General features: G+C 45.1%; 1 protein-coding gene across 2 annotated transcripts; it reads right to left on the reverse strand.

Moving 5' to 3' along the window:
• On the reverse strand, positions 1 to 26,724 carry LOC310690556 (uncharacterized protein). 2 transcript variants are annotated; one of them, XM_083469748.1, is made up of 14 exons: positions 26,463 to 26,724; positions 26,176 to 26,321; positions 23,257 to 23,808; positions 19,256 to 19,471; positions 18,152 to 18,248; positions 15,806 to 15,913; positions 13,212 to 13,357; positions 10,511 to 10,549; positions 9,108 to 9,199; positions 6,650 to 6,811; positions 5,153 to 5,224; positions 3,700 to 3,840; positions 2,486 to 2,557; positions 1 to 853 (listed from the first exon to the last, which is right to left on the reverse strand). In XM_083469748.1, the coding sequence occupies exons 2-14, from the start codon at positions 26,202 to 26,204 to the stop codon at positions 417 to 419; spliced, it is 2,163 nt and encodes a 720-aa protein (XP_083325874.1). In that variant the 5' UTR covers positions 26,205 to 26,321; positions 26,463 to 26,724; the 3' UTR covers positions 1 to 416. The 2 variants fall into 2 exon arrangements, with proteins under 2 accessions (XP_083325874.1, XP_083325873.1); XM_083469747.1 differs by having other exon boundaries at positions 26,176 to 26,724.

Consider the following 26,724-nt stretch of genomic DNA (forward strand, 5'->3'; position numbering starts at 1 on the left):
TAGGCTAAGGTTTTTGTTTATTTTTAAGAAGCAGAAGAGAATGGTTTGGAGAAACAGGTCTGCTAGACTTTATTCAAGTCTGCCAACGAGTCGTTCATCGAGTCCCCTCCCCATGCGATCCTGGCTTCCATTCTGGAAATAGGCTTCAGCGGCGCATAACATGGCCTGGCGCAGGGAAGCAATGAGAAACACTCCAAAAATTCCCCTGTACTTGATCAGGAGGAGTAACTGTATCTGGTTTGGGGAGTTTTTCTAAATAGAATTTCTGCCAAACAGGAAACCAAAGATCTTTTATCAGTTAAACTCACTTGGATAGAAAAGTGCCTTGAGGATGTAAAGCACCCTTACTTGAGGGCTTAAAGTCTGACGAGGACTTTGTCTCCTCAATGATGTCATGGATTCACTTCTTTTTGTTGTTATTGTTCTTCTTCTTCTTCCTGGATGGTGTCTGTCTGGCCAGTAGAGCCTGTCTGTGCCTCTGTCACCTCCATGGTGTCATGTTCTTTATCTCCCCCCTCTGCGTTATGCACAGAAGATGTAGATCTGGAACTTCTCAGGTCAGTAGCATCCAACTGAGATTTTGTTAGCTTGATGCCACTGCCTTTATCTCCCTCTTTTGATGAGATGGCAGTGCTGGGCCTCTTCTGGTCAGACTTCCAGGACAACCTTCTCTGCTGCGGGGCAAAAACAAGGTCTTTATTTGAACATGACAATGTCATCAGGGGGATGGGGCACTTGGCAGCGATGAAATCCTCATCGCAGTATTTCTTTCTCCATCTAGCGTCTGCATTGACAAGCTCAGTCACATCACGGAAAGGGCTCGCGTCCATGGCGTCGCATTCATATTGCAAACCTGATGGGGAGAAGCAGAAAGATCATTCGTCGTGAAGGCTTCCACAAACATGGTGCTATGTCATTACATCTCTGACTTCCAAAACACCCCCTTGATGTTGATTTTTAAAGCTGATCCTCAGACCAAGACATGCAACACCTTTACAGTGGTGCCCCGCAAGACGAATGCCTTGCAAGACGGAAAACCCGCTAGACAAAAGGGTTTTCCGTTTTTCGATGCGCTTCGCAAGACGAATTTCCCTATGGGCTTGCTTCGCAAGACGAAAACGTCTTGCGAGTCTTGCGATTTTTTCCGCTCCCCCCCTTTTCTAAGCTGCTAAGCTGCTAATAGCCTTTTAGCCGCTAAGCCGCTAAGCCTTTAATAGCCGCTAAACCGCTAAACCGCTAATAGCGCTAATCCGCTAAGCCGCTAATAGGGTTGCTTCACAAGACGAAAAAACCGCTAGACGAAGAGACTCGCGGAACGGATTATTTTCGTCTTGCGAGGCACCACTGTATTGGAAACAGCAACAAGTATGGGAAGGATGAACAAGCCGCAAGAAACTATTGTAAACAAAACCTGCCTTTTTTCCCTTATGGGGTATCCTAGAGCCCATATCCTTATGTAGGTTCCCTATTGGTAGGAGAAAATAACAGAGGCTAACCGGAGAATATTGAGAAGCAAAGCAGCTAGTAAGCCTGATCTTTATTGATCTGTTGCAACAGGGCCCTCGCTCACCACACACAGGAGAGAGGAGGAACCCAGAACAATGGTGCACAAGCCTTTATATAGACTTTGGAAATTGCCACCCTGTAGATCAAGACCACCCCCAGAAACATCACACCTACATCACAGAAAAGGTGGTCTAAAACAGAAATTTGAATGTTGTTTTTCTCCTGTCGCTGTTTATCTCCTGTCTGGCAGGTTACTTGATTGGATTGCCTGGGGAGCCTGGCCAGTCTTTTGTAATGATAAATACTTAGTTCCTGAGTCAGGTCACAGGCTCACACCCTATTCATATCTTAAATGTGCCCTTAAGACAGGATTTGTGAGGAAAGAGACAATGGGGAGGTTTCCCACTTTGACCTTGCAGAGAAAACATTTGCTCAGTTTAGGAATCAAAATGGTTTCAGGTCGGTCTTCCTGTGCTGATCTATGTAAGTGCTTGGTTGGTACACTTATGAACATTTATCATATATCTAAGACTTCAAAATTCCTATCACAGAACCAAAATAAAAATGGCAACTAAATTGATATTGTGGGCCAGATTCGGTTGTCCTGTTCTAGGAGAAGCCAGAGCAAGGGCTGCTGCTACTGCAGTTGGGTTTTCCCCCATGCACCCCACCTTCCCCAAGCAGTGTCAGATGAAACCCTGTGGAGGCCCCCAGGAAGTCAAAGTCTTGGGGGCCCGTGCTCTCGTTAGTCCTAGGGCAGACAAAAGGAGACTCCATGATGGGAAGGCAAATACCCCCTCCGTAGCAGTGCATGAGTCATTGTAGGTATGTACAATCATAGAATTATTGAGTTGGAAGGGACCCTGTGGATCATTTAGTCCAACCCCTCCCCATTCAGTATCATTGGCTATAAAAGTTATAAATGGAAACCATACTATGTCAAAATGATATCGTTTAGCCAAAGCACTAGGCAACCCACCTTCTTCCTCAAAGCCTCTTTGCAGTCCCCACGCAGTCTGAAGGAAGCTCAAAATGTCCACATTCCCATTCCCTACAAACGGAACAAAATGTATGTTAATGTATGTTTCCTGAGAAAGGTCTAGTTTTTTACATGATAAGCTGAAAGGTCAGCTTATCATGTAAAAAAGACCTTTTGAGATAATAGGTTTCTTTAAAATTTTGCCTACGATTGTTCAAATAATTAATTTTGGAGGGCACATTTATTTTTATTTTATTTTAATGTAGTGATCCATGGATAATTGTTGACATATTTGCCTTCGTCATGGTTTTGCAGAAGGGCATGTTGTTGCATGTGTCTTAAATAAGCAAATATTTTCAAAAGTTGGGCAAAGCGAGAGGGAAGGCTGGGACACAAGAATGGCACCCCTCCAAGCCTAGAATTTCTTTCATGGTTTAAAAGTGAGAAGAGAACTTGGAGAGGAATCACAACTGGATATGAAGCATCAAACAAGAACTTCTGTTGACATCAAAAGAAATGGAGAACCGGCCAAATTTTCCAGTTCCAGCACCAGTTTGGATGAATAAATGACCAACAGACACCTCCACAAGTTTTATTTGGCTACCTTTGAAGGTGACCTGGAAACTACAACTAATCCAGAATGCGACAGCTAGAGTGGTGACTGGGAGCCGACGCCAAGACCACATAACACCAGTCTTGAAAGATCTACATTGGCTTCCAGTACGTTTCCAAGCACAATTCAGAGTATTGGTGCTGACCTTTAAAGCCCTAAGTGGCCTCAGCCCAGTATACCTGAAGGAGCGTCTCCACCCCCATCGTTCTACCCGGACACTGAGGTCCAGCGCTGAGGGCCTTCTGGCGGTTCCCTCATTGCGAGAAGTGAGGTTACAGGGAACCAGACAGAGGGCCTTCTTGGCAGGGGCGCCCTCCCTGTGGAACACCCTCCCACCAGATGTCAAAGCGAACAACTACTACCAGACTTTTAGAAGACATCTGAAGGCAGCCCCGTTTAGGGAAGCTTTTAATGTTTGATGCATTACAGTATTTTAATATTTTGTTGGAAGCCGCCCAGAGTGGCTGGGGAAGCCCAGCCAGATGGGCAGGGTATAAATAATAAATTATTATTATTATTATTATTATTATTATTATTATTATTATTATGCTAATACCATGTCTGATATCCTTTCTGCAACTTGTTGCAGAGTGATACTCACTAACTTCAGTGCATCCCAGCGCCTGATGTATCTCCTCGTTGTTCAAGTTGACTCCCAGGCCTATCAAGACTGTTTCCAAGTCATCAACGGCCACCATACCTTTATTTATTTTCCTGAAAATCCAAAGAATAGTCTGGAAATCTAAAGGATGCACATGGGAGAGAAAGGACAACAATTACTGAGCCTGAAATTACCTCCAACCTTTAGGAACAAGAAGCCCCGACAATAACGGACTGGCATTACAAGCCACAAGAATTTGCTGAAATGGTGCAGTTGACAAATAGCCTGAGAGGCAATTCAAAACAAAAATTTATGGAAAAGTGGGATAGATATAAAACATATCTTCAAAAATACAGTAAAGGTTCTCTATGCTAGCATTTGATTGACGTTGGAGTGAGACTGAGTTGAGAAATAAGACTAAGAGCACATATTGATATAGGAATGTATTAGATAATATGTAAAGAAATATACAATAATAAGAGTACATTCATTTGTAAAAAAGGAATATACAACGGGAAAGACAGGAAGTCTAGTGTGTTGGTATGTATATGATTGGGGGGGATTGTTTTTGTTTTTTCTCTTTGTTCTTTCTTTCTTTTTTGTTTCCTTTTCTTTCTAGGTATATAAAATTTGTATATAAATTTGTATACATGTTGGAAATTACATTATACTAAGTCCTGTAATGTAATATGACGTTTACCGATGTAATATAAGAATGTTAACAAATAAATAAAATGCAAATTAAAAAAAGGAAAAAGAAATTACTTTCAACCTTTAATTGCCAGGTGATGTTGGTGTTTCGGCTGCCTGGGCAGATCGATGGAGCCAATCTGGTCTCCTACCAATTTGCTGAGGTGACCCCCACCTTGCTGCTACCCCACCCAAATTCAGTCCCATCCAGGTAAGCTGGTGCTGGGTGCACAAACCCACAGCTCTGCCTCCAACTTCAGCTCTGCCACTGAAATAAAACTGACCCCCAAAAGGCCAGACACCCAGATTGGCACAGAGTATTTTTTTGGAAAGCAGCATCAGCAACTCCAACAATGGATACATCTTTTTGTTAAGTTGTGGGTGAACATATCAGACGACACAGCGATTCTTCAAACAGCTCTTGTTTATTCACAGGCCAGAACGGAACTGAACTGAAGGGTTCAGCCAGCCTGCTTATATAGAGCTCCAGTACAACGCAACAGTAACCACTTTCTGTAACTATCCAATCACTGAATGTCACTTTCAATCCCTTATTTGCATATGTGGACCTGAGTGAAAACTATCTACAGTATCCCCCTGCTGGCCCAGCGTGAGAACTTCAGTACATAACACTTTTAGCTTGTGCAGAGAGGGTGGAGGAGAGAGAAACAGTCGACAGGAATGCAGACAGAGAGTGACATACAGAGCAACAATAGGAAACCGGCCATCTTTCCCCTCGCTCCCTTAGTTTCCTTTATCATACCCTCTGTGTCTGTGAAAGGCGAGGTATTGTTCACAACTTCCAAGAATTCAGAGAAATCCAGAGTCCCAGATGCTGTAATGGAGAAAGACACAGAAGCTGAGTTGAAGTATGTGTAGGCGCATGACAGCGAAACCTAGTTTTGTGCAACTATTCAGGTGTTTCTGTTGCAGAAATTAATACTGTGCAGTTTGAAGTGACTGGAAGCATACAAACTGGCTCCTTTGGAAGAAAACATTGTCCAGGCCCAGAAAAATATTATTCAAACTTTTACTTGCAGAACTCTTTAAAATGGGAACAGAAGCATCACAGATACAATGGTACCTCGGGTTACATACGCTTCAGGTTACATACGCTTCAGGTTACAGACTCCGCTAACCCAGAAATAGTACCTCGGGTTAAGAACTTTGCTTCAGGATGAGGACAGAAATCGTGCTCCAGTGGCGCGGCAGCAGCAGGAGGCCCCATTAGCTAAAGTGGTGCTTCAGGTTAAGAACAGTTTCAGGTTAAGAACGGACCTTCGGAATGAATTAAGTACTTAACCTGAGGTACCACTGTACATCCAAAATATCCATAGAATGTCCAGCACAGGCTCAACAACTTAGAAAATATGAAATAATCCACAGCCTGTTTCCAGCCTCCATTGGCCTTAGGATGTTTACTCTCCCTTCAGGAGAGTTTCATTTACATCCTTACTCCATGAGGTTTGGGAGACAAAAGAACTTTCAAAATGGAGATTTGCAGGTCGTTTAGCAGCTCAGCTGTTTCTCCACCTGCCACCCTGCTATTTGTAAAGTCTTCCAGCTTAGGCTTATGATAATATAATAATAATTTATTATTTATTATTTATTATTTATACTCCACCCAGCCACTCTGGGAGGCTTCCAACAGATTAAAAACAGAATAAAAAATCAAACATTAAAGACTTCCCCAAACAGGGCTACCTTCAGATGTCTTCTAAAAGTCAGATAGCTGTTTATTTTCTTGACATCTGATGGGAGGGCGTTCCATGGGGTGGGTGCCACTACCGAGAAGGCCCTCTGCCTGGTTCCCTGTAACCTCACTTCTCACAGGGAGGGAACCACCAGAAGGCCCTTGGAGCTGGACCTCAGTGTCTGGGCTGAACGATGGGGGTGGAGACGCTCCTTCAGGTATACTGGGCCGAGGCCATTTTGGGCTTTAAAGGTCACCACCAACACTTTGAATTGTACTCAGAAACGTACTGGGAGCCAATGTAGGTCTTTCAGGACCGGTGTTATATGGTCTCGGTGGCCAAGGTATAAAAAAACTTGTTCTTGTGGAACACAAATTGTCCTTTGGTCTGTTCACCCCACCCTCAACTGCGCAGGAGCTGGATCTGACCCACTTAAATCAGTGCATGTAGCTGGTTTCATATAGCTGTTGGATTTCAACAGGGCTTCTGGGCATATCAGAGTTCCCCAAGATTGCAAACAACTGCCAGGGAAAACCACAGATCTGAGGATGAAGGTTGTCACATACCGGTCACCTTGACATGCCTCAGCGTCCGACACATTTCAGCATTGGTCACTAGGATGCCCAAGGTGTGCAAAGTCAAGAGGAGATCGCTGGTGTGAATCATTCCAGACTTAAGTGTGCTGAAAACAGTACAGGCCTTGGAGAGCCCTGAAGAGGATGCAGACTCTGGAAAGTAAGGATGAGAGTGCATTGGTTTCTGGAACTGATTGGGAAAAAGAACAAGAGGCAAAAACTTTGGGGGAAGGGTTGTAGCTCAGTGGTAGAGTAAAAAGGTAAAAGGTAAAGGTAAAGAACCCCTGGACGGTTAAGTCCAGTCAAAGGCAACTATGGGGTTGCAGCGCTCATCTTGCTTTCAGGCCAAGTGAGTTTGTCCGCAGAAAACTTTCCGGGTCGTGTGGCCAGCATGACTAAACCACTTCTGGCGCAACGGAACACCATGACAGAAACCAGAGCGCATGGAAACACCATTTACCTTCCCGCCACAGCAATACCTATTTATCTACTTGCACTGGTGTGCTTTTGAACTGCTAGGCTGGCAGGAGCTGGGACAGAGCAACGGGAGCTCACTGCGTTGCGGGGATTCAAACCTCCGACCTTCCGATCAGCAAGCCCAAGAAGCTCAGTGGTTTAGACCACAGCGCCATCCACGTCCCGGTTCAGTGGTAGAGTATTTGCATGCAGAAGGCCCCAGGTTCAGCGGTTCAGCATCTCAGCATCACCAAGCTGGGCTGGAAGACCCGTCTGAATCCCTGGAGACCCACTGCCAATCAAGGTAGCTAATAATGAGCTAGATGGATCAATGCCACCCCCCCCCCCGAATTAGAACACAAAACCTGTGCTGTAGTCAAATGCAGCGGCTTAGATCCAGTCCACGTTGTGTTTAGGCCCCACCCAAATCAATGGGGCTTGAACTCACCAGTCTTAAAGGTAAAGGGACCCCTGACCATTAGGTCCAGTCGTGACTGACTCTGGGGTTGCGGCGCTCATCTCTCTTTATTGGCCGTGGGAACCAGTGTACAGCTTCCGGGTCGAACCAGAGCAGCGCACTGAAATGCCATTTACCTTCCCGCCGGAGTGGTACCTATTTATCTACTTGCACTCTGACGTGCTTTCAAACTGCTAGGTTGGCAGGAGCAGGGACCGAGCAACGGGAGCTCACCCCGTTGTGGGGATTCGAACTGCCGACCTTCTGATCGGCAAGTCTTAGGCTCTGTGGTTTAACCCACAGCGCCACCCGCTAACATATTTATCACATAGTCTTTTGTGGGTTACGCGCATGAAATGCTCTCCTGAGTTTCAGTAATGTGTGTGTGTACATACACACAGATCCAGACCCAGAGCATTGGGGGTGGAGGGGAATCGTAAACAGTGAGGTCAGAGGGAAAAGACTTACTACTGTGAATTACACAGTTTTCACTCTCTGTGTACTTTCTGCATTTCAAAATGGTGGCACTTAAATGGGTCTGGGAAATGGTTGAAGCTTGTGGTGTCAAGAAGCTCTCCACATCTCAGGATGTTTGAATTAAAAAGATAAAAGCACCATACACTTTAATGTAGCTCTAATTTGATTTCATGTTGTCACTATCTCTCCAACCACATTTGGGTAAAGATACAAAAGGTGGAGATTTATTCCCCACTCTATGTCCTTGGGACTGTGTAGGCTTATAAATCGAAATAAGCACTGTATTTTTCGCTCTATAAGACGCACCAGGCCATAAGACGCACCTAGTTTTTGGAGGAGGAAAACAAGAAAAAAAATATTCTGAATCTCAGAAGCCAGAACAGCAAGAGGGATCGCTGCGCAGTGAAAGCAGCAATCCCTCTTGCTGTTCTGGCTTCTGGGATAGCTGCGCAGCCTGCATTCGCTCCATAAGACGCGCACACATTCCCCCTTACTTTTTAGGAGGGAAGAAGTGAGTCTTATAGAGCAAAAAATACGGTAAATGTTTCTCTGTTAGGAAATCTGCAGATTTTTCAGCTGCACATATTTCTCTTGTCAGGGCAAGAATACATTAATTACCTGGAGAACAGCAACAACTGGGGGGAAGAAAGACACAACATATCACAAGGACAGGAAAAAACACCACAGACAGAATAATTGCCACACACAGGAATAACGAGGATATAGTTTGAGTTCCTCAATTGTAGCTTTATAAATCATTTAATGTGTCAACATGTTTAGAAGTTATTCATATTGCAGTTGTTGTATAAGGGATTGCTATTTTGACTGGAGTGTAATTGAAATTAATAAGATTTTGGAACGCAGAAATAAAGCAAATAATCAATTCTAGCACATGGGGGGGTTTACCTTATCTAAATTACATAATTTGGTATTTGAACTATTGATATTAATAATTGTATCATAAATTGGTATCGTTATAATGAGGCTATTATTGGATTGCAATTGAAAACTAATAAAATTAGCAAAAATAAAGAAAAGAAAAAAGAACACATGAATTACCTTCCCATCTAGGTCCCGCCTTACACATCGAATCCTTTTCATTCTCCCCTTCATAAACAGTTATGTGGAAATTGTAGACAGCTTTAGCTTTCCTGCCAAAGCACATGCAGAATTACTAAAATGACTTTTGCGTAATTTTGACCCATTTGTTGATCCCTGAGGGATCAGAATCAAACTAATAACTACAATAACATCATCTCATTCTATCAGATGTCTGGGGGGGGGGGAGATAAGTCTATACCTAGTGCCAAAAAGATGTCAGTGAAGGCGCCAGGTGGACCTCGCTTGGGAAAGCATTCCACAGATTGGGAGCCACAACTAAAAAGGCCCTCTCCCTGGTCACCACCCTCTGAGCCTCCCTCAAAGGGCGCACATGGAGAAGAACGCCAGATGAAAATCTAGAGTCCAAGAGTGTTCCTATAAGGAGAGGCATTTCCTAAGGTGTTGGTGTCTGGAGCAATAGGTCAAAGCCAGCACTTTGAATTGGGCTTGGAAACATATCCAGTGTTGTAACATAATTGGTATTTATGCTATTTGTGTGGGTGCTTGTGCACCTGTGAACAACACATTGGTGATTCCTGCCACAGCTTTAGGACAGAACTGAATGTAAAACCACAATTTAATCCCATTTTCCCCTTAGGAATCTCTGGGCTTCAGTTAAGTGTGGTTCAAGCCTGCTGAGGGAAGACAGGGGGTGGGCATAGCTCAGTTGGTTAGAGCATGGTGTTGATAATGCCAAAGTTGCAGGTTTAATCCCCAGAAGGGACAGCTACATATTCTTGCATTCCTGTGGAAATGAAAGGGGAGATAAGCTGAGAAAGAGGCAGAACCAAGATGGCAGAAAGGAAGAGCAGAGGAAGGCTGGTGGGCCCAACAGGCCTGCACTGTTAGAATTCCTGCTCCATGATTGCAGTCATGGAATTGTTGTCTATCACATGACGGTGTATGTTTTGACTCCACAGAGTGGCAAGTGATGGAGACAGGATGTTTGTGTTACTGTGTTCCGTGAAGTGGGACTATTGTCCTTTGTTCTTTCTCTTTGCTGTTTGATGCTAGAAAGAGAGGGATCCATGTTGCAGTGCTCCGTGTGCGTTTACATGTAAATAAAGTAGATTAGCCAAAATGTCGAGTTGGTGAAGTCTGTCATGCAAGTTGTGCAAACTCTGCGGATCCCTAAGTGTGCCGGTGTCTGTTGGCATCGGTCGCTGTGATGTTCGGGCTGAAGAAAACTTTTGAAGCTCCCGAACGAACGACCAGGAGGGAGACAACATGCCAGTCGGGCATGTGTCTCTGCCAGGATCCTACTCGAGTGTAGGACGAGCTCTTGACATGCACAAGGGAAGGTGGAGATAAAAGAACCGGGAGTCAAGTCAAGGCAGGATAGAAGAGTCTGGAATACTCACTTGCCCTTTTTAATAGTCATGGAATCCTCCGTGCAGATACTGTGGAAGGCAGAAATGGTGGTTACTTAGAAGCCACCTAAAGACACCCCCCAACCCCATTTACATGGTACCTGGAGCAACATGGCTGCCAGCAATTCATGGTTGCTTCCTTCCAGGGCTAGATTTACGTATAAGCTAAACAAGCTGTAGTTTAGGACCCCACTCTCTTGAGGGCCCCCCAAAAAATTAAAGGAAAAAAATACTGGATGTACATTTCCAAAATATAAGATAAAAAACAAATAACATGTTGTGTTGTGTAGGCTCCTCTGATGTAAGTAATGGGCCCCGCCTGCTAGCCTGCTCCCTAAAATATCACTGGTTTGCTCATTTCTAAATATAGGGTGCCTATATTCTGCATGGACTGGTTGCATAGGCTTTAGATACCTATTAGGTCAGTGGTGGCCAAACTTGGCCCTCCAGCTGACCACTTGTCCTGTTAGCTAGGGATGATGGGAGTTGTAGTCCCAAAACAGCTGGAGGGCCAAGTTTGGCCATGCCTGTATTAGGTCCATAAATTACCATATAGCATTTATTCGAACACAAAAAAACCAGTGACAATTTGTTGTTGACAAAGGACAGCTGGACATATAAAGGGCCCCGTTACCTTCAGTAGTGTAGGGCCTCATCAAACCTAAATTTGGCCCTTCTTCCTTCAAGCCTAGTGTCAGTGAAAGACTGCCATCAACAATGTGATAGAGGACTCAGCCATATAGCTGCAAATACAATGTTTTAAGTGCATTATACAAATGCAGCCCTAGATGGCGATTGGCGAGCTTATGGCAAGTTCCATATATTTTTGAAAACGTGTTTTTAAAAAAGCATTTTTCACAGTGTTGTTTTTTTTTTAAAAAATGTTTCTAGGTCCCACCTGGGACAGATTATGGGTTGCATAGCATGCTGGCAATGCATGGAGATGAATTGCTAGCAGAGGATATAACCTTGCACTCAACTCTTAATTAAGTGGGTGGAAACTGCAGGGACTACCAGAAGTGGTGTGGGAGCAAGCACAGGACTGCATGAACCCCACCACTCCGGGAGAAATATATACGGCCTAGAACCCTCGTACCTACGGGACCGCCTCTCCTGGTATGTCCCACGGAGGACCTTGCGGTCTTCAAACAAAAACATCTTGGAGCTCCTGGGCCACGGACAGGTTAGGCTGGCCTCAACCAGAGCCAGGCTTTTTCAGCTGCGGCTCCGATCTGGTGGAACGCTCTGTCTCAAGAGACCAGGGCCCTGTGGGACTTGACATCTTTCCACAGGGCCTGCAAGACAGAGCTGGTCCACCAGGCCTTTGGCCAAGGCACAGCCTATCCCCTCCTTTGGCAATTCTTCACAGAACTCTAGCCCAATGGTTGCCATTAATCTGATTTGAACTGATTTTATAATGAAATGATTTTAGAATGTTGTATCATTTTACTGTTGTTAGCCGCTCTGAGCCCAGCTTCAGCTGGGGAGGGCAGGATATAAATAAAATTTATTATTATTATTACTAAAGGCTTAATTAACTCAGACTTCCATGAGTGACTGCAGTGGCGGACTTAGGACTCTGCGAATGGTGAGACGCAATGGGAGCTACCATCTCAAAGCCCGGTAAGTAAGGCACTGGCCTTTGGGAAGGAGGCGTGAGGCTCTGATAGGGTTCCAGAGTCTTCCTTCCTTCTTCCCAAAGCCTAGTTAGCACTTTGTCAGCTTTGGGAAGGAGGTGGAAGGGCTCTAGGACCCTGCCAGAGCCCTCCCGCCTCCTTCCCAAAGCCAGGTGCCTCCTTACCTACCTTACTCTCCAAGTTTGCCACTGGTGACTGGGTCCCTCCAATAAAGGAGCAAGAGGAGGAGCAACCAGTGGAAATATTTTCTTACACTCTTCACATCGAACAAGATTTTAGACAAGTGGTACTGTGTTCAAGTTCTGCTTATTGGCTTCCCATGAGCATCTTTCTTTGCCCCCTGGGAGAACATATTCTTGACTAGATGGCCTTTGGTCCAGCAGGGCCTTTCCTCTTCTTATACTGCTTAAGTGATTTTGCTTTGATCGAGGAAATTGACAAGATCAGAGGCAAATTGATGAGAAATCACCACTAAACTTGACAGTCTCCCAGTCTGAACAGCCGAGCTGGTGGACTTGCATAAATATGGGAGATGATGAGTTGCAATAGAATTAAATTGTCATTCATTTCTAATATGTGTATACCTCTTAATTGTAGAAACATCTAAGAGGCTTACATTAAAGTTATCAATAAAAATCAAAAACAAGCTGACCTTAAAAATAAATCCAGGTATACATATAAATGGTAGTTGATTCTGCCACCCACCTCCTTGCATGCCTCTTACATATCTGGGTAGGCTTGCCTAAACAATTTAGCTTTTAGCAAGTGCGAAAAAACAATACAGAGAAAGTGTCCAACTAAATTGATGGAGGAAGGGTGGAGAAGTTTGTCTTAACCAGTGCTTTTTTCCTAAAAAGAAATAAAAATGTTTAGGGGGTAATCTCATTTTGACTCAAGAAGACCACCATTTTATAGTTCAAACTGGGAAAAATAAATACAGTAAATGGACAAAAATACAAAGATTCACAAAATGTTTAGGGGTATGTGTACCCCTGCGTCCCCCGTCCCCCCAGGGAAAAAAACGCACTGGTCTTAACTATACCAGGGATTCTTACTTGTCATAACAGCTGTCACCTTCTTTACGCAAGATGGATGACCTGGTCTTGCTTGGAGAAGTCTTGTTAATGGTCGTTCCCCCTGTTTTCTTCTTTTTGATCAAAACAGGCGGTCTCTTCTCCAACCTCCCATAGTTGGAGTTAATCTGTTGGTGAGGATGGCAAGGTTGTGGGTACAGCAAATGCTCAGAGCTACAGCCTAGCAATCTCAGATAGTTAAGGAGTGATGGGGTTGAGATTAAGGAGAAATCTCTTGGCTTTAATATATCTCATCTGAAGTGTGACAACCAAAGCTTGGAGATAAATTTTGGGGAGCTGGTGTTTCTCTGTGTGTAGTCTTACCAAAACAGCAGCTGAAGGTGTTGCGCTTCTAGTTAGTTGGGGAAGATCAATATTCTAAGAGTAAGCTTATCAGTATTGCATCACCAACTGCATTTAGTGAAGTTGGAGAATTCAACGGAAGCAGGAGCATAAATTATTTGTCCTGTGTCCAGAATGGAAATCGATTCAGCAAATATCAGCATTTGCTCTTGCTATTTCAGTCCTCAAACAATTTGTAATTTATTACAAATTCCCCTTTCCAGTTGCATTGATTTTCATTTGCACTGTAATGAATGGTGTGGAATGATGTAATATTAACACAATTAATTATGTGCTTAATTGCGTAAACGTCTGCCATAGTGGACAGGGAGACAAAGACTGTATTCTTTGTCAGAAGCCGAACTGCAGCTGCGTGGGACAAACTCGGGTCGGAATGCAAACCAATACCTTCTGGCATCCCTAACTGCGAATTAGCATTGCCAAAAGTGATGAGTGGTCCTGCAGTGTGGTCATAAGTATATAGAAAGCAGCGGAACGTATGCTGTCTTCAGCTAAACCAGCGTAAATTACCCCTATTTTAACCTCCTTTCAGGAATGAAAGGTACTGCTGCTTGATGCAGCCTGGGTTTGGCAGAGGAGGCTGAAACAAGCCTTTAAAACAGACCTTGACTTAACAGCACCCTTTCCACTGCCATAGGTTCTGCCCTGTTTTGAGGTCACATGACTGAGCTGAACCAAGTCAGGATCCAGCGTAAGTCCCCCCCCCCCCTGATGCCCAGTCCTGCCCCTCCCTTAGAATACCCATTTTTCAGGGCTTACACTAGCAAAAAGGCCCACCAGTCTCAGCTGAAGTGGCCAAGTCCCAGCTGAGCTGGAAAGAGGGAGTTACATCAGCATAATGTCTGTTGAACTTCTTCTTCTTCTTCTTCTTCTTCTTCATACCCTGCCCATCTGGCTGGGTTTTCCCAGCCACTCTGGGCAGCTCCCAGCAGAATAATTAAAACTCCATAAAACATCAAACATTAAAAACAGGGCTGCCTTAAGATGTCTTCTAAAAGCCAGATACTTGTTTATTTCCATCACATCTGAAGGGTTCCACAGAGAGGGTGCCACTACCAAGAAGGCCCTCTGTCTGGCATAGCCCATGCTATGCTGGGTATAAGCTGACTGGGCCAGAGATCATCCCAATGGATCGTGGTATGAATTGTTCTTTAAGCTGAAAAAATATATAATGAAGTATGGAACTTATGATTGGCAAACCATACCATGCATGCAAATAAACTCTGCCACAAAAGAGGGTACAAAATAAAATGGCTCTTAGGACATATGAGGTAACACTGCTCTTCCTGGAAGGAAGTATCAACAAGTTCTTGTGGCTCTCTGATATCACTGAAGCAGCCTGAGTTCCGTCTTCACTTCACTATAACTTACCTGTCCTGCTTTCTGTATGTAAAAGAGGGAGGGTAACGGGAATTGAAGGTACGACAGGTTGGCAACGTTGTTATGAGTCTCTGGGTGCCAGACACTGAACCCCTGGATTCAGCAAATGTTAAAATATAAACCAGGCCAGTTTCCCGATGAGGTAATTGCCTGGGAGATGAGACATTAGGAGAACAAAAGGCAGGTGACGAGCCATTAGGAAAGCCAGGGCTGTTCTTCTGTTGGCAGAACAGCACCAGTCCCATGGTTTAATTCACTGGCAATGTGTACTTGCTATAGGACACTGAGGGGAGCTTGGAGTGAAGGCAGCTTAACAAGGTGGGGCTTCTAGGGTTAGAGCCATCCAGGGCTGGCGCAATACATTTTGGCACCTGGGGTGAACCACAAAACGGTGCCCTTCATTGCCAGGAAAGAAAGGTGAATATCTACATCAGGAACAAGAGAGGGAATCAAATCATCCTTATCCATTGGTTGAAGAGGAAATCAAAGGTCATTGTAGGAGAAAAGGGGACTCGGCCTGAATTACATGGCTGGGGGTTGCAGAGCCCAGGAGATCCCAGAGGGCACCCCCCACCATTTTCTCCCTAGGGGTGAGAAGAGACCAGGAGACCTCCTATTTGCGAAGAAGGTATGGGGTGCTGCTGAGGAGGTGGCAGATCCAGTCTCCAAGGAGCGCACCACATCTGTTGCTGCTACCACAGGCCAATGCATTCCTTAGAGGTAAGATCTGCTGCCTTTGTGGTTCCTCCCGCCTGAGGCAGTTGCCTCGCCTTGCCTCACAGGTAGGCCGGCCCCGGATCCACCTTGTTATATGCAAAGATTTCGGCTCCCACCTGGGTCGCTTTATCAGCGGTTGGGGGCTTTGCTCTCTGTACATGGCGTCTCTGAGGGGACGGCGTCCTCGGAAGCACCTTCAATTTCCGCATGAGCATCAGCTTGCACTGTTCAACCCAAGAGAAAAGACAATTCCAAGATTACAAACAATGTTGATCACTATCCCACTGTTGAAATATATGAAGAACTCTTGTTAGTTGACAGCGGCTACGACTGTCCATCTTAGAGGTACTTATAGTAGCAATTTTCAGGTGACAACTGTGGGATGCCATCCATTGGAGCAGTCAAAGACAACATTCCTTATCTCCCTAGAATGGGCACAGGCAGGAGGACATCCAGTCAGTGTAACTTCCTGTTCTACTGGTCTGGAACATACCTCCCACTGCATGTGATCTGGGAGATGGGTGTGGCTTTGGCTGACTCCATAAAATAGCCGAGTCATGCAGCCATTTCCTCAGTCTTGCTCTTGCTGCCTTGCTGTTCTTTTGCTGCTGGGCTGCTTTCCTGCAGCCATTTTGTTATCTAAATGCAATTTTGCTGTCTGCTGGCTCTCAGCCAGCAGCACATGAGTTCAGTCTCCATATGAGATGAATTCACAGTCTCTTTCTTTATGTGACCGCTAAGTAAAGCCTGCCTTTCGGGAAACTGAAATGCGAGTACAGTGGTACCTCGGGTTACATACGCTTCAGGTTACACACTCCTCTAACCCAGAAATAGTGCTTCAGGTTAAGAACTTTGATTCAGGATAAGAACAGAAATCGGGCTCTGGTGGCGCGGCAGCAGCAGGAGGCCCCATTAGCTAAAGTGGTGCTTCAGGTTAAGAACAGTTTCAGGTTAAGAATGAACCTCCAGAATGAATTAAGTACTTAACCTGAGGTAACCTTGTAAACTTTTTGTTACTTTACTCAGAAGCAACTCTTGTGTCTTTATTCTTCTAAGAGGGTTTAAAGGGGACACCAGGAAATAATCTTAACGAAGAGATTCAAACGAATCTGCAAACTAGCTTCCAGCTACAGTGGTGCCTCGCAAGACGAAAAGAATCCATTCTGTGATTCTCTTCGTCTAGCGGTTTTTTCGTCTTGCGAAGCAAGCCCATTGACGGATTAGCGCTATTAGCGGCTTATCTGCTGATCGGATCAGCTGATAAGCGGCTTAGCGGCTTAGAAAAAGGGGGGGAGGGGAAAAAACCAGCAGGAACTCGCAAGACATTGTCGTCTTGCGAAGCAAGCCCATGGGAAATTTGTTTTGTGAAGCACCTCCAAAACGGAAAACTCTTTCGTCTAGCGAGTTTTCCGTCTTGCGAGGCATTCGTCTTGCGGGGCACCACTGTATATTGAGGGGAATCTGCTCTGCTACATCAGTTACTAGTGTGAGTGAAGGAAGGACAATACTTATTCAATATATCCTTTCCTACTATCCTTAACATTCCCATAACAACTGCGCGTACAGTGAACACATGGGAGGTGTAGAAGGGGGCCAGGACCATGCGGCAAGCCCAATCTGCATATTACTAGATGGTGTGACTAGTTCTTATGTGTGAATAATTGTCACTGGGAAATCCCAGGCATCCCAGACTATTGGCCATTCTGGCTGGCGGAGGACCATGGGACCCCCAGCTCCGCCACAGTGGGATGGTTGGGAGCACCGCCTCACCACAGGTCGGGGGGCTATGCTGCAAACTTTTCAAGCAGCCAACACATCCCCACAGAGAAGAATTATGCCAGGGGCCTGGACCCACCGCGGCAGCTGCTTATGGGGCCATTAAAAGCAGCACCCGTTTATTACCCAGCATTATCAATATGTGTTCAAATTCTGCCAGTGGCATTTCAACTGCATAGAGTGGTGCCCCACAAGATGAATGCCTCGCAAGACGGAAAACTCGCTAGACGAAAGAGTTTTCCGTTTTGGAGGTGCTTCGCAAAACGAATTTCCTATGGGCTTGTTCGCAAGACGACAATGTCTTGCGAGTTCCTGCTGGTTTTTTCCCCCCCCCCCTTTTTCTAAGCCGCTAAGCCGCTTATCAGCTGATCCGATCAGCAGATAAGCCGCTAAAAGCCGCTAATAGCGCTAATCCGCTAATCCGTCAATGGGCTTGCTTCGCAAGACGGAAAAACCGCTAGACGAAGAGAATCACAGAACGGATTCTTTTCGTCTTGCGAGGCACCACTGTACTGTTTGCCACTTCATTGGCCGCACTGAGCTGTGCGATTTGATTTCCTGAACTGTGAACATGCCACGATGCCATGCATCACTACGGAATACCAACCCGCCTGCCCATTGCACTGGATTGGCTGCGTAAACCCCCATGATCTAACTGGTCTGGCAGAAGTCAATATTCATCTTACCTGGGTTCCTTTATCAACAGTTTCAGGTTTTACTTTGGGAGAAGGGGGTCTCTGAAGAGGGACCTTTACAGACACTGGCAAATTCTGTACAGATCGCCTGTGGAAAATGGCAGCACATCAGAGAATGTTCTCTCCTTCCTTCTATCCATCTGTCTTCAAAAAGGACACTTTGGAACTTAATTCTGATAAATACTTGGTGTGTCTATATCATTGCAAGAAGAAGGCCTTCTTTAGGAGGGTATTTACAGCTTCATACTCTTCAACCTTTCTCTGATGAAAACAGGGGCATCTTATTCCATAATAGGGACGCGGGTGGCGCTGTGGTCTAAACCACCGAGCCTAGGGCTTGTCGATCAGAAGGTTGGCGGTTCGAATCCCCACGACGGGGTGAGTTCCCATTGCTCGGTCCCAGCTCCTGCCAACCTAGCAGTTCGAAAGCACATCAAAGTGCAAGTAGATAAATAGGTACCGCTCTGGCGGGAAGGTAAACGGCGTTTCCGTGTGCTGCTCTGGTTTGCCAGAAGCAGCTTAGTTATGCTGGCCACATGGGGAAACTCAGCCAGATGGGCGTGGTATAAATAATAAATTATGACCCGGAAGCTGTACGCTGGCTCCCTCGGCCATTCAAGCAAGATGAGCACAGCAACCCCAGAGTGCTCATGACTGGACCTAATGGTCAGGGGTCCCTTTACCTTTACCTATTCCATAATAATGATTGCCCCAGTCACTCCAGGTTGCTTCCAACAGATATAAAATCATAATAAAACATTAAACATTTGAAAACTTCCCTATACAGGGCTGACTTCAGATATCTTCTAAGGGTTGTATAGTTAGTTATCTCCTCAGTTCAGGGAGTTGCCTAACTCCATTCCCGCCAACATTTCTCTGATGAAAAGAGGGACACCCTACCATATCCTACAACATTCCACTGATGGAAGTAGGGCCATCCTAAGGAAAAGTGGGACATCCTGGGATCAAATCAGAAACCAAGATGGCGTCTGTAAATCCAGGACTGTCCCTGGAAAATAGGGACACTTGGAGGGTTCCTGAACTCAGGCATGAACTGTAGGCCATCTTTGGTCCCAGCTCTCTACTTCTTCTTACATGGAATAAGTGGATCTAGCAGAGACGTAGGAGAGGGAATCCTTCTGCTTCTTTTTGGCCTGCGGTTTTAAATCCACAATGGTGGTAAGAGAAGGCGGCTTTAATTTTTTGTCTTGAGACTGTTGTGTTGGTTTCTCCATCAGACCCTCCGAAGCTTCCTCAACCTCCTCCTTCAGGTCTGGGAGTTTGCCATCTTTAGCTTGGTGTTGTGGAATTCTGTAGCAAGGGAGGAGGAAAGAATTAGTCCAGTCACAGGCATGAATGGAAACTATTCCTCTCAATAGGAAGAATGGCAGATTAAGTTGACGGACTACGTTGAAATGGCAAAAATGAGCGGAAAGATCTGAAATCAGGAAAATCAAAGCTTTAATAAGGAATGGGGGGAATTTATACTTTACCTTAGAGATCACTGTAAACAGTTAAAATTGTTAGCGGGATTTTAATAACACTTGTAATGAAACGAGAACTATGGATATAATGGAGTTATAAAAATTTGGATTATTATAAAAGATGTAGCAGAAAAGGCTTAACAATGGGACCCACAAAGAGGGAGGTGGGAAGTCCAGAGATCTGTGGGAATCTTGTACTTTTAAATACGTTGTGGTATGATTGTAAATTCTAATATGTAAAGCCAAATATTTTATTTTTTTTGCAAAACAAAAAAGAAAGAAAAAGAAAACTGAAGTGTTGGTGGGTTCCCACAAGGCAAGACACATTGATAGCAGCAAGAACCTTTCTTGAACTACAAAACTGGGAAACAGGGGCAAAGCAACTGCTTATCTACATTCCTGAAAGCCTGGGCTGCTCCCACTCCCAATGTGATTGGCTGTCTAAACTTCCAAGCTGCGAATCACGACTCAGGGTTCAAGGGCCAGTGGCAGAGGCCCAAATCCCGAAATTTTCTGTGATTGGACACCATGTATCGAATCAGAACGCAGGTGCTCAGAATCCTTTGTCCAGACTTAAGCTCAGGCAAACACAGACCACTGAATACATAACAAAAACTATTCCTCTCAAACTGTCTTTTTATAGCTTTAGCCTGAGCAGAGGGTCATCTTAGATGTTAGCGAATTCAGGGTGCAATTGAGGACATTCTGAAAGGAGGAAAACACCCTTCTTTCCCCACCCCATAGCTTGCAATCCTCTGGTAGGGAAGCCAGCTTCTTCCTTAGTCAACCTACTTCAGGAGAAAGGCAGGGGCGGAATGACGCTGTTGATTCACCTGGATCTCTCGGCAGCATTTGGTATCAGTAACTGCGGACAATATTCTTGGGTGGTTCTGCTATTTTTTGGAGCGTTTGCCTAAGTAGTTAAGAATGGGTGGCCTTTTGAGCCTCTTTTACAGGATTATAACTAGCTTCCTGTTAGAATTAGATGCTGCCTGAGCAACGAGGCCTACTTAGCTTTCCCTGTGTTTTATTTGGCTCACTCTTTCATCCCAGTTTCTGACTTAATGCTGCAGCTCTGACCCACTGGCTTCCTTCCCAGGTCCTCGCTCATCTTGGACAGCAGCTTACAGTTCAGCCCAGACAAGAGGAATTTTAGCTCACCCTGTTATGTACTGATGTTCTCACCCTGGGCCAGCAGGGGGATACTGTAGATAGTTATGCAAATGAAGGATCGAAAGTGACGTTCAGTGATTGGATAGTGTCAGGGAACGGACATCGGAGCCAGAGGCGGAGGCGAGGCTCTCAAACGATGCTGGAGAAGGGCCCAGCAGGGGGAGAGGCGGCTCACCAGCTGGGGAAGGAAATCAGCGTAACACCAGGGATAAAGGGGGGCAGATGGGGGAATCGGCGAGAGGGCTCCAGGACTCCTCGCCGGAGATCAGCGAGGAGAGCACGGGTCCTCCGCTACCCACGCCCTCCCTGCGCAGAAGACTTCCGCGCAGGAAGAGTAGGAGGAGACTTGGAGTCAAACAACTTTTATGCTGGAAAAGGTTTAAGAAACGCCCACTGACGGATTCTGCCAGCGACTGAACAGCCACGAAGTGTAGGGCTGTCCAGACAGAAAAGGTTTAACAAGGCAAACTAGCCAGGATTGGCACCAACTTGCGCACGAGTAACCCCTACAGTTATTACAGATAGTTTGTATGCAAATGAAGGATCGAAAAGTGACGTTCTGTGATTGGATAGTTTTAGAAAGTTGCAACAGTTACAATTGTTCTGGAGCTCTATATAAGCAGGCTGACTGAGCTCCTCAGTTAGTTCTGTTCCAGCTTACAAATAAAGAGCTGCTTTGGAAGAATCGCTGTGTCATCTGATATGTTCGCCCACAACTTAACACCCCCCCTGGCATTTGAGCTGGGTAGCAGCTGCTCGGGGATCTGTTCTGTCCATAGCTGGCAACTTTTCCCTTTTTTTAAGGGAAATTCCCTTATTCCGAATAGGATTCCTCGCAAGAAAAGGGAAAAGTTGACAGCTATGGTTCTGTCCCTCATCCTATTTAACACCCATACGAAGCTACTGGTTGTGCTCATGCAGGGTCTCTGGAGTTCTTAAAACCTTGTTTTGTGATAGTACTAAGGGCCGTCTTTACCCAGGGGTGCAAGGGGTGTGGGACACCCGAGTGCTGAATTCTGGGGGGCGCCAGATGCCTGCCGCTGAAACCACTAAGCTCTTAACTATCTACCTGTTATGAAACAATAATTTTGATCAAGCTTGAAAAACAAAATGCATATATACCTAGGTATTACCAAAATGTATACCTACTGTTTCACTAAAGGACTTTAGACTTTGTGCGCTCATTTACCAAAGTCACGCCGCGCCAGTGCTTGTCATTCACAATGGCGGCGTTTGTCAGACTCAACGGTGGCACTTGTCATTCTCAATGGCACCATTCACACGAAATTAACTAAATTTGGGGGTGCTGGGCAGATCTCTGCACCCTTGTGGCGCATATGTTAAAGTCGGCCCTGACAGTACTCACCAGAACAGGGTACCGCCACCTCTTCTCCTTGTTTGCTGCTCACAGCTGCTGTTTCACGCTGGCACCCACAACACTTTCCTCCCACCCCAAGATGTGAATACCAGCCCTTCATGTTACTTTTACCAAAAAAGAGAGCAATGGTTAGCAAGATAATAAAAATATTATACAAAAAATATTGTTTCTCACAAAAACAAAAGCCTTGCATTAAAGAAAGAAGCATAAAATTTCAAACAACTATATACACAGTCAGTATTGAATCCATATTATGGGATTACTTGAATCCCCCAACTTCCTTCCCCTTCCATCCTGGTTCCTTTGTATTATTTTGATTCACGCATGTCAACAAAGTCTTTATCTCTGATTACCTCCAATTTTAAACCTTGTCTATAACATTTCAAGTGTTGTTGTTTTAATCCTGCTAACGTATTAACTTGTGTACATTGCTTTTGTAAATATGCAATAAACATTTCCCATTTTTTTATATTTGTTGCCATCTTGATTTCTAAGTTTCCTGGTTAATTTAGCCATTTCAGCATACTCCATTAACTTAATTTGCTAATCTTCCTTGGTGGGGATGACTTCTTCTTTCCAATGCTGGGCTAGCAATATCCGGGTGGCCGTTGTTGCATACATAAACAAATTCTTATATTCTTTAGGTAGATCCATTCCTGTAATACCTAATAAAAAGGCTTCTGGTTTTTTTAAACAAAGGTTATTCTTAACTCCCCCCCCCCACTCATTATATATCATTTCCCATAATTTTTTAAATAATCTTACGTTGCCACCACATATGATGAAACGTACCTTCTACCTCTTTACATTTCCAACACTTATTTTCTCTAGTTTTGTACATTTTTGCCAACTTAACTGGTGTTAAATACCACCTATACATCATTTTCATATAATTCTCTTTATAAGTTAATAAATTAATGTAAATCCATTTGGGACATTCCTCACACAAAGGATGGTGCTGGATGCTGTCGCTTGGTGCTGAAGTTGGCAACGCTAGGGACAACTTAAGGAATCAAATGTGAAGCACAAGATTTCTGCCACAATGCCAGAACGTTACTTACTCATCCAATTGAGGTTGAGAGGCAGAGGAGATTTGTAGTCCATCCTGCAGTTCTGCCAAATAAAAATCTGGTATCCTGGAAAGAGGATACAGGGAGGGCTCTTTACCAGGGAGGTGCAGCAGTGATGTTTTCACACGTTCCTCAGCCCTGTCCTTTAGATCTTGAGGATTATCATCGTTGGCCTGCTCATCTGGGCCTTGTGGCTTGTTCTCCTGGTCCTGCTCCTCAGCTAGTTCTTGGGTTTTATTGTCCTCGACATTTGGCTCCGTAAGTTCACTGCTCTCTTCAGCCTGCTCGATTAGGTATTCTGGCTTGTACTCGTCAACCTGCTCAGATAGATCTTGGATTTTAATTTCTTCAAGATCTGGAGCTGCAAGTTCACTGCTCTCTTCGGTCTGGTCAAATAAGTTCTCCTGATTCTGCTCAGATATCTCTGGGGGTTTATCGCCTTCGAAATTTGGCTCCTGAAGTTCGCTGATCTCTATGACCTGCTCATTTAGTTCTTGGAGTCTGTTCTTCTCCTCAGCTTGCTCGTTTTTGTCTTGTTGGTTACTGCGAGGGAAGGAAAAATAAGCCCAGTGACAAACATGAATGAAAACACAATACTATGATATGGTTGGATAACGCCATTAGTGGTGAGGATACCATGAATGTGCAAAAAACCCTCCAGCAGCAATAACAAAAACTACAACAAGGGAATAGGCAATATGGGCGAGCCTTGGTTTCACAAGCTTCATTCAGACAGTCCACAGCTTGTGTGTCAAAATACAATTAGAAATCATATAGCACATTACTTGACAGACCACATTGTTAAGTGGTCTGCCAAAACCCTCAGGAAGATGGGGAGATTTGGGAACCACTCATCTAGAACAGCGCACAGAGTAAGGGACCGGTAATTTATTCCAAAAATTAACCTCATGTTTCACAGGTCATAAGAAGCGGTTCTTTCCTTATCCTTGTCATACTCAGGATCAAAAAATGTCATAGATAACCCTTAATAAGTGACAAGTAGAAGGAAGTACGTAAGGACTCTTGGGATTTGTCATAAATAATCCCCCTCTATTCTTGGAATTGTTCCTTTTTGTCTTTGTTTCTCTTCCTATTTTTTTCAGAATTACCGTATATACTCATAGTTGCTCATAGTATCATTCCCTGCTACCTCAGTGCTTGTCTAGACCAATGAGCCTCTTGGGCATGCTGATCAAAAGGTTCGAATCCCTGAGACGGGGTGAGCTCCCGTTGCTCAGTCCCAGCTCCTGCCTACCTAGCAGTTCAAAAGCACACCAGTGCAAGTAGATAAAGTAGGACCACAGAGGAATTTACGGTCTTCAAACAAAAACATCTTGAAGGTCCCAGGCCACAGAGAGATTAGGCTGGCCGCAACTAGAGCCAGGGCTTTTTCGGCTGTGGCTCTGATCTGGTGGAACGCTCTGTCTCAAGAGACCAGGGCCCTGCGGGACTTGAGATCTTTCCGCAGGGCCTGCAAGACAGAGCTGTTCCGCCAGGCCTTTGGCCAAGGCACAGCCTGACCCCCTCCTTTGGCAATCCTCACAGAACTCTAGCCCAATGGTTGCCATCAATTTGATTTGAATTAATTTTATAATGAAATGATTTTAGAATGTTGTATTATTTTATTGTTGTTAGCCGCCCTGAGCCCGGCTTCGGCTGGGGAGGGTGGGATATAAATAAAATTATTATTATTATTATTATTATTATTATTATTATTATTATTATTATTATTATTATTAAATAGGTACTGCTACGGCAGGAGGGTAAATGGCATTTCCGTGCACCCTGATTTCTGTCACAGTGTCCCGTTGTGCCAGAAGCGGTTTAGTCATGTTGGCCACATGACCCGGAAAGCTGTCTGTGGACAAACGGTGGCTCCCTCGTCCTGAAGCAAGATGAGCACCCCAACTCCATAGTCACCTTTGACTGGACTCAACCGTCCAGGGGTCCTTTACCTTTTTTACCTCGATCTAATGGTGCTCAGACAGAGCTGAATTGTTCTTTCTCTTCTCCCTCACATCACACAGGAAAAAGCACCTTTGATCTAGGAGCCACCTTCCTTACCCTCCTTTCTTGAAGGGCAGGGCAATCCCAAAATGTTTAGACTGACTTCCTGAGAATAAAGTACAGTGGTGCCCCGCAAGACGAATGCCTCGCAAGACGGAAAACCCGCTAGACGAAAGGGTTTTCCGTTTTTGAGCTGCTTCGCAAGACGATTTTCCCTATGGGCTTGCTTTGCAAGACGAAAACATCTTGCGACTGTTCCGATTTTTTTCCGCTCCCCCCCCCTTTTCCTAAGCCGCTAAGCCGCTAATAGCCTTTTAGCCGCTAATCCACTAAGCCTTTAATAGACGCTAAGCCTTTAATAGCGCTAATCCGCTAAGCCGCTAATAGGGTTGCTTCGCAAGATGAAAAAACCGCTAGACAAAGAGACTCACGGAACGGATTAATTTCATCTTGCGAGGCACCACTGTATTATCAAAAAGCAAGTTGATCACCCTAATTAGGGGTATATCAAAAGCTGGGTAAACTTAAAGGTAAAGGGACCCCTGACCAGGTCCAGTCGCTGACGACTCTGGGGTTGTGGCGCTCATCTCGCTTTTCTGGCTGAGGGAGCCAGCATACAGCTTCCGGGTCATGTGGCCAGCATGACTAAGCTGCTTCTGGAGAACCAGAGCAGTGCACGGAAATGCCGTTTACCTTCCCGCTGGAGCGGTACCTATTTATCTACTTGCACTCTGACGTGCTTTTGAACTGCTAGGTGGGCAGGAGCTGGGACAGAGCAACAGGAGCTCACCCCGTCGCGGGGATTCAAACCGCTGACCTTTTGATCGGCAAGCCCTAGGCTCTGTGATTTAGACCACAGCGCCACCCGCGTCCCACAGGGTAACCTTTAACAGCTCCAATTACCTGCTAACTCTGTTGATGATGTCATCCATTTTCCAGGAACCACAGCAGGGAGATGTACTCCTTCCACATTAGCAGGGATGGCAACCAAAACTGATAAGTCAAAGGTCAACAGAAAAGATGAAGGCCACACAACAAGGTTCTCTTCACTGGAGGTGGAAAAGAAATCATTGAGCACTTCTTCAATGGCCCTTCATCCAGAGCGAGTGGAGGGGGAAAGAATCAAAGGAACAGGAGGAGCACCGAGGGAAGACTGCCTCCTTTTCCAGTCCCTCAGAACCACAACTCACTTGGTCAGAAGCCGTAGGGATCAGCGATCTTGTTGGGTGGCGTTCGAGGGCCTAGGATGAGATGAACCATCAACGGGGAGGTACAGCTAGGAGCAGAAATATGGGGATGGAATGGAGACTAGGGCTTCCATTTCCCCCAAGGCAGCTCAGGTGTTACGGCTGGTGGAAGCAGGGCCACGAGAGTTCACATCAATGGTTCTCCACCAGTGCCATGTTTTTCACCACCACCGCCGCCACTTGGGTGGCAACTGTTGTTTGAGAG

This window comes from Podarcis liolepis, assembly GCF_965112155.1.
Source record: "Podarcis liolepis genome assembly, chromosome: 13".
Taxonomy (NCBI): Eukaryota; Metazoa; Chordata; class Lepidosauria; order Squamata; family Lacertidae; genus Podarcis; species Podarcis liolepis.

Coding starts and splice junctions, on each gene's coding strand:
- LOC310690556 (XM_083469748.1), bottom strand. CDS start 26,204: ATGGATGACATCATCAACAGAGTTAGCAG. Junction 23,809..26,175: donor ATCATCAACAGAGTTAGCAG/GTAATTGGAGCT, acceptor CTTCCCTCGCAG/TAACCAACAAGACAAAAACG. Junction 10,550..13,211: donor GGTGACAGCTGTTATGACAA/GTAAGAATCCCT, acceptor TGCCTTCCACAG/TATCTGCACGGAGGATTCCA.